Source organism: Populus trichocarpa, chromosome 9 (assembly GCF_000002775.5).
Source record: "Populus trichocarpa isolate Nisqually-1 chromosome 9, P.trichocarpa_v4.1, whole genome shotgun sequence".
NCBI lineage: Eukaryota > Viridiplantae > Streptophyta > Magnoliopsida > Malpighiales > Salicaceae > Populus > Populus trichocarpa.
Window position 1 is genome coordinate 2,351,723 of NC_037293.2, and position 11,756 is coordinate 2,363,478.

At 33.9% G+C, this 11,756-nt stretch overlaps 2 protein-coding genes across 2 annotated transcripts; both read right to left on the bottom strand.

Annotated features, from left to right (window-relative positions):
- Positions 1-945: 945 nt before the first annotated feature.
- Positions 946-1,684, bottom strand: LOC7489338 (classical arabinogalactan protein 10). Its single transcript, XM_002313477.4, has one exon. The coding sequence runs from the start codon at positions 1,603-1,605 to the stop codon at positions 1,081-1,083; it is 525 nt and encodes a 174-aa protein (XP_002313513.1). The 5' UTR covers positions 1,606-1,684; the 3' UTR covers positions 946-1,080.
- Positions 1,685-7,078: 5,394 nt separating this feature from the next.
- LOC7489337 (protein disulfide isomerase-like 1-4) lies at positions 7,079-11,321 on the bottom strand. The gene is made up of 12 exons (XM_002313476.3): positions 10,661-11,321; positions 10,452-10,581; positions 9,868-10,033; positions 9,658-9,776; positions 9,476-9,556; positions 9,269-9,355; positions 9,096-9,170; positions 8,837-8,905; positions 8,627-8,707; positions 8,399-8,533; positions 7,618-7,674; positions 7,079-7,503 (listed from the first exon to the last, which is right to left on the bottom strand). The coding sequence occupies exons 1-12, from the start codon at positions 11,242-11,244 to the stop codon at positions 7,336-7,338; spliced, it is 1,752 nt and encodes a 583-aa protein (XP_002313512.1). The 5' UTR covers positions 11,245-11,321; the 3' UTR covers positions 7,079-7,335.
- Positions 11,322-11,756: the final 435 nt, after the last annotated feature.

Genomic DNA, 11,756 nt, shown 5'->3' on the forward strand with positions numbered 1-11,756 from the left:
TATCTATGTAAAATTCATATGATTTTTTTAGGGCTTCCAAAAAAAATTTGAGATAATTGCAACCTGGTTTCTATTTTTTTATAATTTATTAAGTTTTTTTTTTATTATTATTTTTTATTAACGTGGGTGTCCGGGTCAGTTTGTGCGCATCTCAACTAATTCCATGAGCCCTGAAGTTAATGACCATGTAAATCTTTAGTAGTCATTATATTAGCAACTATAATACTCGAACTTAAAATTATAAAGAAAATAAACTTTTTAATTTTAAATTCTTATCACGGGAGGAGAATTCTCTAGTAGAATACCTATCTTTTAATCCTTTTAGAATCGGTCGGTGTATGCCTGTTTGCTTGTGGCATCGCCTCGTCTTTTTTTTTTTTTTTTAACAGAATAAATAAGTGAATTATAGTCCATGATAAATAGAGTTTTTGGGATTCCAGCATGATAAAATAAAATTGATACAACACAATATTTAATTAAAAAATATATTATTATTAAAAACCATTACAAAACTTTAATGATATTATTATTAATATAATTAAAAAATCTTGAGGAGATAAATTTATTTAAAGATATTAATATAATTTTAAACAGTTTCTGCAACTCACTCGGATTATTATTAATAATTTTTAATATTATTATATTTATTTTAATGAGGTTTTTTTTAGTGATATTAGTAATATTATTAAATTTATCTCGTGCGACTCTAGAATTTTTTTCCCTCTCTCTAGGTAATTTTATATAATTGTAAATGACTTCTATGATATATAACTTTTTAAATTGTGGTATTTTTTTAAATATTTTTTTTGCAATGTATTATTATTATTTTTATTATTATGCTAGAATCCTAAATCCTATAATTATTCTTCGGGCTTGCCCCTATTTTGCGATAAACTGAAAAGAAAGCCCAAAAAAATGTGTAAATCATGAAAGTAATAAAAATCATAAAAATAATAGAACATTAATATTCATTGCTAAAAAGAAAGGATGAAAAAAATAGAATCGTAACCTCCTCAATATACAGAAATCATAATGAGCAAAAAGAATTAAATTTAAGAATATAGAAATAATAATTCAGATTCAGAGAATCTCTCTTCTAGCAGCATAACCATAATCAGACCTTCGAATGTTATCTTGTCTCTTCTTATAAACCAATCCTCCAAATCCAACCATACACGCCGCCACTATCACTCCCACTACTATCCCCGCCTTCTTCCCTCCGCTCATTCCCTTCGATTCTCCTTCACCCTCACTTCCGTCGCCCCCACTCCCTTCACCCCCACTTCCTGCTTCCACATTGTTGCTGTGATTGATCTCGCTCCCTTCCGTCGGCGCTGATGCAGGTGCTGAGCCTGGAACAACGGACGGAACCGGATCTGAAGGCGGTGGTGCTGGTGGGGATGCCAACGGCGAATCTGACGGAGATCCAGTTTCTGGTGAAGGAGATGGAAGAGGAGGAGATAGAAATGGTGAATTGGCGGGGGCGGCGGATTCTTCGGTAGATGGAGATGGAGATGGTGACTGTTCAGGTGTTTCCGCGGAGGAGGAGGAGATTTGCAATAAAAACAAGGCTAAAACAAGCACTAATCCAGTGATGCTACCCATATTTGAATCTGAACTAGGAAATGGCCAGAGAGGAGAGAGAGAGGGGGGGGGGGTTAAGCAAGTTTGGTGAGCGCAGCAGTAGATCTAGAGGGGGGAGGAAGTTTAAATAATAGACGGGATTTTTTTTTAATCGCGTGAGGGAAGTGTGTGAAAGTGATCGAATACTTCGTACCTCTACTATTAATATTATAATAATTCCGTCCTTGTTCTTTTAGTTTTTCTAATTTCACCCTCCATTATCGCGATCACCATTATTCTTATATCTTACCGAGCAGGAGGAAGGATGGCAGTAGGAGAGTCTGGAGATTAGAGGGATGAAATATAATATAGTACACTGCAATAATTAACCGACAAAGAGATTGATGCTACCTAACGGAATTGTGTTTAAGATCTAAGTAAATTGATTAATAAGATAATAAAATATGATTATTAAGGATAATTACTTTTAGGATATCACGGTAAATGCGGGATGCGATTTATTTTTCGTACGATATTTATAAAGTTTATTTTTTATTTATTTATTTAAAAGCCAGCTAACGCTATTTTGTGGTTGGAACACCGGGCGCGTATCTTGTTTATTTCTAGGATGGAAATTAAAAAAAATAATCATAATTTTTAATACATTAACTCTATTAAAAACTTATTTTTTTAATATATTTTATGTCTATTTCTTTTCTCTACAAGTATCCAATAAACACCATAGAATTTTTTTATTTATTATTTTTTTTTTTTGTAATTTTGATCTTCGTTGCCTTCTTGTCTCTAAGATAAGATAATTGTATGGTTAAAAAAATACTTATCCTAAATATGAATTTTGAAGGTGGGAGACTGATGGGTGCAAACCCCAAGCGCTTACCACCGCCGAAGCAAATGTATAGATTAGATTTATTGATTTTAGTGTTTTTAAAATGTTTTTGAAAAAATTTAATTTTTTATTATTTTTGTTTTAAATTAATATTTTTTTTTGTGTTTTCAGATAATTTTGATGAGCTGATGATAAAAATTATTTTTAAAAAATAAAAAATATTATTTTAATGCATTTCCAAGTAAAAAACATTTTGAAAAATAATCACAATTACACTCTCAAATACCCTCGGCAAAAAGCAAAAGGTGGGCGAAGCAAATGAATAGATTATGTTTATTGGTTTTAGCGTTTCTAAAATGTTTTTAAAAAATTTAATTTTATTTTTATTTTTATTTTAAATTAATATTTTTTTGTGTTTTCAGATAATTTTGATGAGCTGATGATAAAAATTATTTTTAAAAATTAAAAAATATTATTTTAATACATTTTCAAGTAAAAAACACTTTGAAAAACAAACACACCCAAATACTCTAATTAAAAAGCAAAAGGTGGGCAGTGGCCCTTGCTTGTAGGCAAATCTTCCATTTATTTTATTTTATTTGGCAATCATGTAATGGACTCCCACTTTAAGTTGATCGCAAGTGTAGTTAAAATTAAGTAAACGGCAAGGTGACCCCTTAGATTATGCCGCACTTTGTCTCGGGGAAGAAGAAGGAGTGGGCTGTTGGCTATTTAAATTCAAATCCGAAATTATCGCTACAAGTTTCAACGCACCGTTTCATTAAGATTGATGCTCATCGTTTTGCTGAATACTCGATGCAATGCACTGCTTCCATTACTCGTGCTACGCATCGTTTAGTATGTTTTTCATCCGGGTGAATCCCTTTATGTTCTTCATCTTTGTCTACTCCATTCTTCTACAATACTGAATTTCTTGCATCTATTTTCTACAACTCAGTCTCATTAAATCCAATCAATCACAGGATTCACAGGAGAGTTATCCATCACTTTTGTAACAAGTGGTATCAGAGCAAACCTTACACTTACCTTAATGCAGCTAACTTTAAACAACTAGAGGATTCCATTGAAAAAGTTAAGAAGAAAACTAGTCAGAAGTATAAGCAATCGGTGGACCTACTAAAAATACAAAGTCATAAGTTTGATCATACCATTAAAAGTTAAGAAGCTTGTATTGGAGATATCAGGACTATGACACAATTATAGATAAAGTTCACTTTGCAAAAGTTTTCTCCAGTTCCGGATAGCTCCAGCCAAGGCAAAGATAAACAGACTTGCATCTAGGAGGGATTAGATTCCAGAGCTCGTCTTGTGAATGAAGAAAGAATCCCTGCTTATAAGGTACATAAACCCAAACACTTCTTTCCAGTATTTGAGGGTGAAGATGTTCATAAATAGTTGTATAAATGTACTTAATATTTTGAAAAGCTTAAAATAACATCCTATTATCTAGATGGTATTGCTCTTTACTGCTATAAAAAAATTATAAGAAGTTTCGGGAACCAAAAATTAAGTTGGGAAAAATACGTAGAAGCTATATGTTTACAGGTTTGGAGGATAGGAGGATCATTTAGAAGAGTTGATAGATTTGAAGCAAATTGGAGAGTTGGAAATGTATATCTAGGATTTAGATATATTATGGAATAAGACTGAGATTAATGAAAAACATATCTTAGTCATGTTTTTGGGAGGGTAGGAAGTATAGATTAAAAACACAACGAAGATGTTTGATCCCAAAACCCTTAAACACACATATAACTTGGCATGATTACTAGCAAATACTTTAGCCTTTAGATCCATCAAGTCAACTAGGTTATATTGAGTCAATTCTAACACGGTTAAAAAGTTTTTTCTTCTAGGAAAAACATTAACAATGTCTAGATATTTTTTTTACATTTAAAAAAAATAATCTGAATCATGACGTGGTGTGATCTAGTTAAAAAAAAACTGATAAGTTTTTTACTATGCACACACTCACATTTCATTGTGGATTCACATAATAAAATTATTTTCCTTTAGAGAGCAAAATCATTTAGCTTGGCTCTTTAGTCATTACAAGAATGAATGAGGCTAATCAATATTTTTACATCTTTGTTACACAATGTAATTACTAAATCACCCTTAAAAGAAAAAAAAAATTGCTTCAATCAAGGGGCAATTTTAGTTTTTCGATTTCTTTTGTATAGTGTAATAACTTACATGCCCCTGAGAATTAAACTTTTCTGGCTTTGGATGCAAAGGTACCTTTATCATTTTGTCCTGGTTTTTTTTTTTTTTGTTAATCTCATATGGGGTTAAGGGTAATTGGGTTTTTTTTTTATTATGTATAGAATATAATTTAAATAAAAAATTGGTTGGTACCACTGTAAGAACTTTGAACGTCGCCTTCCAGGGAGGCATTCGAGATGCATTATCGCCTTTGTCATGGTGGTTAAGCGCGTGTCACTAGAAGATAAGCAGTTGAGCTCTGGTTGTGCCTTTTCTCTCCCCTCCCTCTTTCCTCTCTTCCCTCCTAGAAAAACACGATGATCATTGTAAAAAAACAAAGAAGTTTGGTTATTTGTTTGTTGAATCAAATTAAGTTCTCATTTTTTTTATTGTAATGTATTTAGTCTTGAATATTTTGTTGAATTAGTTTTTGTTTTCAATTTCATCACTTGACATTTGATTTTTATATCAAATTTGGTCCTTATTCTTTTGATTTTGATTTGGATTTTTTCTTATCCTTTCTTAATTGAAATTATTTCTCTATTCCATCCCTATGATTTTATTTTATTTTTGTATCAAATTTGATCCTCATTCTTTTCAAATTTACTTTTTTTTCTCTTTTTTTATTGAATTTTTTTTTTCAATTTTGTCCCTAATTATTTTGGTTGGTTGGGAATTTGACATTTTTTTTGTTTACCTTTTATGTTGTAATATCCGATCTCATGATCCGTGTCACAAGTCTTGAAGATTAGACCAGGTTGGCTTTAGTCGTTTTTAAGTCCTTTTTAAAAAATAATTTTGTAAATTTTATCTATAATTATTGGGTTAATTGGAAATCGATATTTGTTCTTTTTTTTAACTTTCCTTTCTATGAATTTATCCTGGTATCATGTCTTAGGTCATGAATTTAGCAGGTTCATTAGGGTTGACCCAAACCTTTTTTTTCATTGATTTTCATTTTTTTACAATTCCGCCTTTCAATATTATTTTGGTTTGAGAATTGAGTTTCGTGAGTTTATTCAGTTTGCTTTTCACGGGGTTATCCTAGTTCCACGGCTAGGTAATAATTTTTGTTTGATTTTCACTCAAGTTGGATGATAAAAATAGTTTATGTCTGGTTGCTTTGAAAGTTTTTTTTTTCAAAAATTTCACCTATCTTTTGGCTTGGATATACTCAAGTTAATTTCTTCTTTGTTTTTTAAAATTATTCTCTTTTCAATTTTGTCATTTATAATTTTATTTGTTGGGAATCGAGATTCAATTTTTTTTTCTACGCAATTATCCTAATCTCATTTAATTTTTACTTTGTTAATAGATAAGATTATTGAGATGTTTTAGGAATATTGTAAGGATATATTTTCACAATATTGACAAGCATTCATCTTTTGCATTGAATCATTGTTGATTTTTTTTTTTCTGCTTTATTTGTTATCAATATATGATTTTCTAATCATGTTATTAAATTAGTCAAGCTTATTAAACTCATTCGAGTTAATGATCAAACTCATATTTCTTTTCTTTTTTCAAAAATATTTACATCACCTTGATATTTTTTTTTTACATTGAAAAAAAAAATAGATCAGCCCGCGACATAGCGCGAGCCACCTGTGCAATTAAATTTAAATTGAGTTATGTATATAGTGTGAAGAAAATCATTCACCCGAGGTTGGAGGCAGAAAAAAACATAGCTATCAAACCCTTCCTGAGGGTTGACCCGACTAAGAAGCCAGTTCCTGTTCACATGGGTTGACCCGGGTCAACCTGAGAAAGTAAAAAAAAAAGTGTCTGAGATTTTAATATCCCATATGAAAAAGTTAAAAAACAATATATAAAGATATAGAATAAAATTTAAATGATTATTTCAAAAGTTTTTCATCCCACATTAAAAAAAATATTATCTTCTCCTTTTAAATTGAAGTATTTGAATCAAAAATATTTTTCTCCTACATTGAAAAAAACATAACTTTTTTTTATAAACATAATATATATATTAACATTTATCTTCTTTTTTTTATCGGGTCACAGGTTAACCTCATCAACCTCATAAATGAGATAGAATTCACCAGATCAATTGGAAGCCTAGCTTTTACTTACCTTAGACCTTGCCAAGATCCAGGTCAACCCGAGTCCGGTAACCATGGAAAAAAGGTGATGGGTGATGGAGTCAAACAATTCAAATAAAGGGGAGGTGGAGCTAAATGGTCGTTTTCATTGCCATTCTTGCAATGGGGACTTGAGTGGTTGACCGATCAGGAGGGACGTCTTTGTTTCCGACCCTCCAGGAAACTCGGCCACGTATAATTAGCTTTGCTTGCCTAAGAATTAAAAACTTTAACATAGAATTTCCACTCGTGTGGAGCCCACCACCAGAACCAATGCGCATGGGATTGACTAGAAGAACCCACATAGATCTGGGAAATTCATTTCCTCAACAAGTGCACATAACAGGAACCAGGGAAGAGACGCCCAGATTTATTAAACTCTTCCAGAAAACCTTCAGAAAACGAAGCAAAATTCAGAACCATAATACATAATTCAATTTTTTCCCAGTCAGTTTCACTGAGGATGGGGTGTCGTAGGTTCGGTGGTCACAATAGATTTTCTCCTTTGGATATTTCTTACACTACTCGCTCTATTTTCTGCTGAAGCTACTGCCTTAACCTTACAAGATACATAAATTAGCGAACCACATAAGATCCTCACAATTCATCCTTCACATCTCTCGTGCTGCTCTCAATGCCGTCTTTGGCATCTGAACTTTCTGCTTTTGATGCTGAAGCTGGCTTTTGGAGCTTGAATGGAATCGATGCGTGTTTCTTGATGAACTTATAAAATGCAACCACGGTACGATCAGTGTCCACGGTGATCTGCCCAACACCAATTATCCAAAACATATCACAAAAATATACTCCAAATTTAAATGCTATAATGGGCAGAAGCCATAGTGAAAACACAATGTCAAATTTGTAACAGCCACTTACTGGATCAAAGCTCTTGTTTCCAGCAGGAAAGAAGAGGAGCGTGGGAAACCCATCCGACTGCATGGAGAAAAAATAAGTGAGTAGAATTTCACTACAAACTTCCTCTTACTTTTAGCTTTGAGATTTTGCACTCCAACACCATTAAAAAAAAAAAATTATTGTGCATTGAATTGAAAAGCAAAAGTACTGAACAGTCCACTTTCCACTCTATATAGAAGTCAATGTTTTCAGAATTGCCAAGTCATTGATTTGGAAAATGGAGATGATCAAAGATTCAGAGATTGAACCAGGAAAAAACAAATTAAGTAAATTGATTATATTTAAAATATATGAAATATAAATATGCTCCAACACAAACAGCTTTGGAACAGTAGAGGTCTTAGTTCAAGCCTCTCTCCTGTAAAAGTTGGTCTGTAAAGCAAACCCAACCAAACCGCGTTTACTAGTTTCTGGTCAAACAACTTCATTCACCTGTCTTCAACTGAGTTTGACTTCTCCAGGTAAAAACTAGGGGTTGCAAGTGGTATTCATGGTGGTACATACCTAGGCATTTTAAGGCTCCCAACATTGGGCAATTATAAGTAGGAAACCATGGGTATCCAGTCTGAATTTAATCCTCCATAGAAGTTTATCCCCACATTATTTTACTCACAAAGGACACTCATCTATTATAAATCCAAGTTCTAAAAACGACAAACTGCTATATTAAAAAAAACAAAGGCAAAACAAGTTCTTGGCATTTTCAAATCCCACGCCATAGATCAAATTGAAATACAAGTACCTTTGCCCTGGGATGCTCATTTGTTGTTCCATCCATCTTGGCTATAACAATAGACTCAATGCCCCTCAAATGTGTGGCAAGTTTGTTGTATGTTGGCTCCAAAGATTGGCAATGCCCACACCATGGTGCATAGATCTAGTCAACCAAACAAACATTTAGAAAGCGCACAAGTAAAAAGAACCAAAAAGAGAATGGGTATATTCATGCATTTATCAGTTGCAACAATACCTCAAGAAGAACATCCTTTGACTCATCCAAAACAATTTCATCGAAGTTATTCCCAACCACTATCTTTACATCCCCATCATTCTATAACAATCAAACACCATAAAAAATGTCAGATAATAAGACAAAATAAAATAAATCAATTAGTTCTTCTCGAATAAAAGAATGATTAAATAAATAACCTAGTTGAGAAAACAAAACCTAGCAACTCACTGATTCAGGAACTGGATCCGACTTGAAGAAAGGCTTGAGCTTGTCTTCAATGAAATCCTCCCCAAAAGCCTGAGAGAAGATAAAAAGATCAAAATGTTACAGATTTTGGCATTGGCATACCTGTTCATTGAACTCATCAAAATAGCAGGAAAAGCAACCTATGAACGAACAAATGGATGCATGAAGAAGAAGAAAAACCATTACCCAACCACAGTTAAAGCTGAATATAAATTGAAGACCATAAGGAGAAAGTTCCCACCTTAATCTTGTCCAAGGTAACATCCCCATCAAATACAAATTTTTTAGCATCATCATTTCCTGTGTATGCAAGAACCTAGATAGAAATTGATACCAACAAAAGCTTCAATTGCACCAAACATATGAAATCACCAACAATCAGTATCATAAATTCATACTGAGAAGAAAAATTACTTTGGGGGCAGTTCCACTGATACCGAAATATTCTGAAACAGGTTTCCCAACATCTTCGTTGTCCATTTCCACGTATACAAAGATAAGCTGCAGTCCATGATATATTACAGTTATATCCCACAAAGTTGTCTAAAAAATAGTTGCATGTCTATTATCACCAGCAAAAGGTATTAAAATGAAGGTTACTGGTTATTGAACTCAAGTTACCTTTCCCTTGAATAATCTGGCTGCCTCTTGAAAAATTGGGACAACCTTTTCTGAATCATTTGAAATTGCAAACAGCAAAAGCTGAGAATAAGAAAATATGGGACCATTGTTCAGATTAGTACACTATTAGAAACAGCATACTTGCACTCAGAAGTCCAAAACAAAGCAATGTGTATCCAAACCTGCTTCTTAATTGTACTCTCAAAAATCAAAGGGGCACTTTCCCTAGTAAAAATGGTCACCAATGGCAGTTTGTTGGCAAATACGAATTCAGCTATCTCAGACTTGGAAAAATTACCATCTGCAGAATGAGAAACTATATATAAGAGCAATGCCTATTAAAAGATTAATTTTAAGAGCTCCAACAAAAATGGGAGTAGGGAAGAACAAACCAAAAACACTCAGTTTCTCAGCCTCTTTCTTAAGCATGACTAAAGCTGGGCGTTTAGCTTGTGGGTCAAGGTGGAAAAGCTTTGCCACATCAGGATTCACAGTTTGGTAGAAGCTGACCTCATCTTCAAGTCTTGAAGCAGCAGCAAGTTCCTCACTTTCAGGACCCTGTTTTTTTTATGAAGTAAACTAGCATAGAATCAATTATAGAACAAATGCACATAATGTTCTAACAACTACGATAATCTCAAGATGTGAAAACCATTCAAGAATCAGCTCATGAGTTGTGCTCTTTCCATTTCTAAATTTGATATTCATGGTCAGAACTATTTCTGCAAAAAAAATAAAATTAAGCTAACACATGTTCTACACAGCAGATCTGTACCTTTGAATATGATGCAAAATTCAGAGCATAAATTGCCTAAATGATCCATAGTGAGAAAGGAAATTGCTACTTGACACTGAAGCGATTAATTTCAAATTGTAACGCAGATCATAGGTTGAAAGACATGAAACAAAACCAGGATGCATTGTTGTGAAACCAAACCAAACCAAACCGGAAAATAGTGATAGCAGCAAAGCGTACCACCAAAGAGTTGAGGAAGCCCAAGACAAGTTTAGTTTCAGAAGTCAACAAACGTTCAGCATCATCCACTGTTGTTATATTGTAAATACCAGGTCCTATTTTCTTCTTGATCCATGTCACAATTCCATCTCTACATCACATTGCATTCGATTACATCAATCGTAAATTTATATAAAAAAGAAAGAAATAAAAAAAACACAAACACTTACTTGTTTCTTGGGCCAGGATAAGGCCTGTGTACTCCATCAACAAAGAAATAAACAGTAGGAAAGCCTTGAATATCATATTCCTGAGCCAACTCATTCTCTTCCGTTGCATCCACTTTAGCCAACATCACTTCTTCCGCTTTCAACTCCGTAGCAGCCGCCGCATACTCGGGAGCCAACGACTGGCAGTGACCACACCATGGCGCGTAGAATTCCACCATCACAAACTTATTCTTAGTCACAAAATCACTGAAATTCCCTTCCTTCAAAACGACGACGTCCTTGTCGTCAATCTCAGGCTCCTTGTAAGAATCCAATTCGGAATCATCGAGATCAGAGTAGTTGTCGAGGTCATCTTCGTTGTCGAATTCTTCGTCGAATTGGTCCGGATCGGGGTAGTGGTCGTGGTCGTGGTCGTGGCCGTGGCCTTGGCCGTGAGGAACGGCGTCGGTTTCTTCTTCGAGGAAACTAAGATCCTCATCGTCATCTTCGGCGGCAGCGTTTTGGAGTTTAGAGAGAGAGGGAGAGAGATGAGAGAAGAGAAGGAGGGCGGTGAGAGAGAGGAGGAAAATGAAGCGAGTCGACATTGTGTTTCTTTTTTAGATCCAGTAGAGCGAGAGAGATCTGATAGCGGCCGCGAGCGCAGTGCCAGTAGGGGGGGTTTATAGAAAGAAAGGGAAAAAAAGTCAAAGTTAAATTGGAGTGTTTGTAAGTGTGGAAATGTTTTTTTAAGTATTTTTTATTTAAAAATATATTAAAATAATATTTTTTTATTTTTTAAAAATTATTTTTTACATAAATATATTAAAACAATTTTAAAATATAAAAACAATTATTTAAAAAATTCTAATTTTCATGAAACGTTTTTGAAACGTAATTCTAAAGGCGCTTTTCAAGTCAGCACAGCACCAGGTCCTGGACGACGTCGTCTGGTGTTATTACTACAGTTACAGCTCAATTTGAAGAGTGCCAGCGTGCGTGAGGAGCATATGGTATGGAGGCGCATGTGATGTGAGTGGGCAAGAGCAAGACAAGAAGAACGAGGGAGGGAGGGAGGAGATATCCTTGCGTTACCCAACTCGATCACGCTTTCTATACT

What these genes read in the sequence shown, in the direction of transcription:
- LOC7489337 (XM_002313476.3), bottom strand. Translation starts at nt 11,244, where the DNA reads ATGTCGACTCGCTTCATTTTCCTCCTCTCTCTCACCGCCCTCCTTCTC. An exon ending in TCAGTGGAACTGCCCCCAAA is followed by an intron (nt 9,171 to 9,268) that starts GTAATTTTTCTT and finishes ATTTCTATCTAG; the next exon opens with GTTCTTGCATACACAGGAAA. An exon ending in CGGATCCAGTTCCTGAATCA is followed by an intron (nt 8,708 to 8,836) that starts GTGAGTTGCTAG and finishes TGATTGTTATAG; the next exon opens with AATGATGGGGATGTAAAGAT.
- LOC7489338 (XM_002313477.4), bottom strand. Translation starts at nt 1,605, where the DNA reads ATGGGTAGCATCACTGGATTAGTGCTTGTTTTAGCCTTGTTTTTATTG.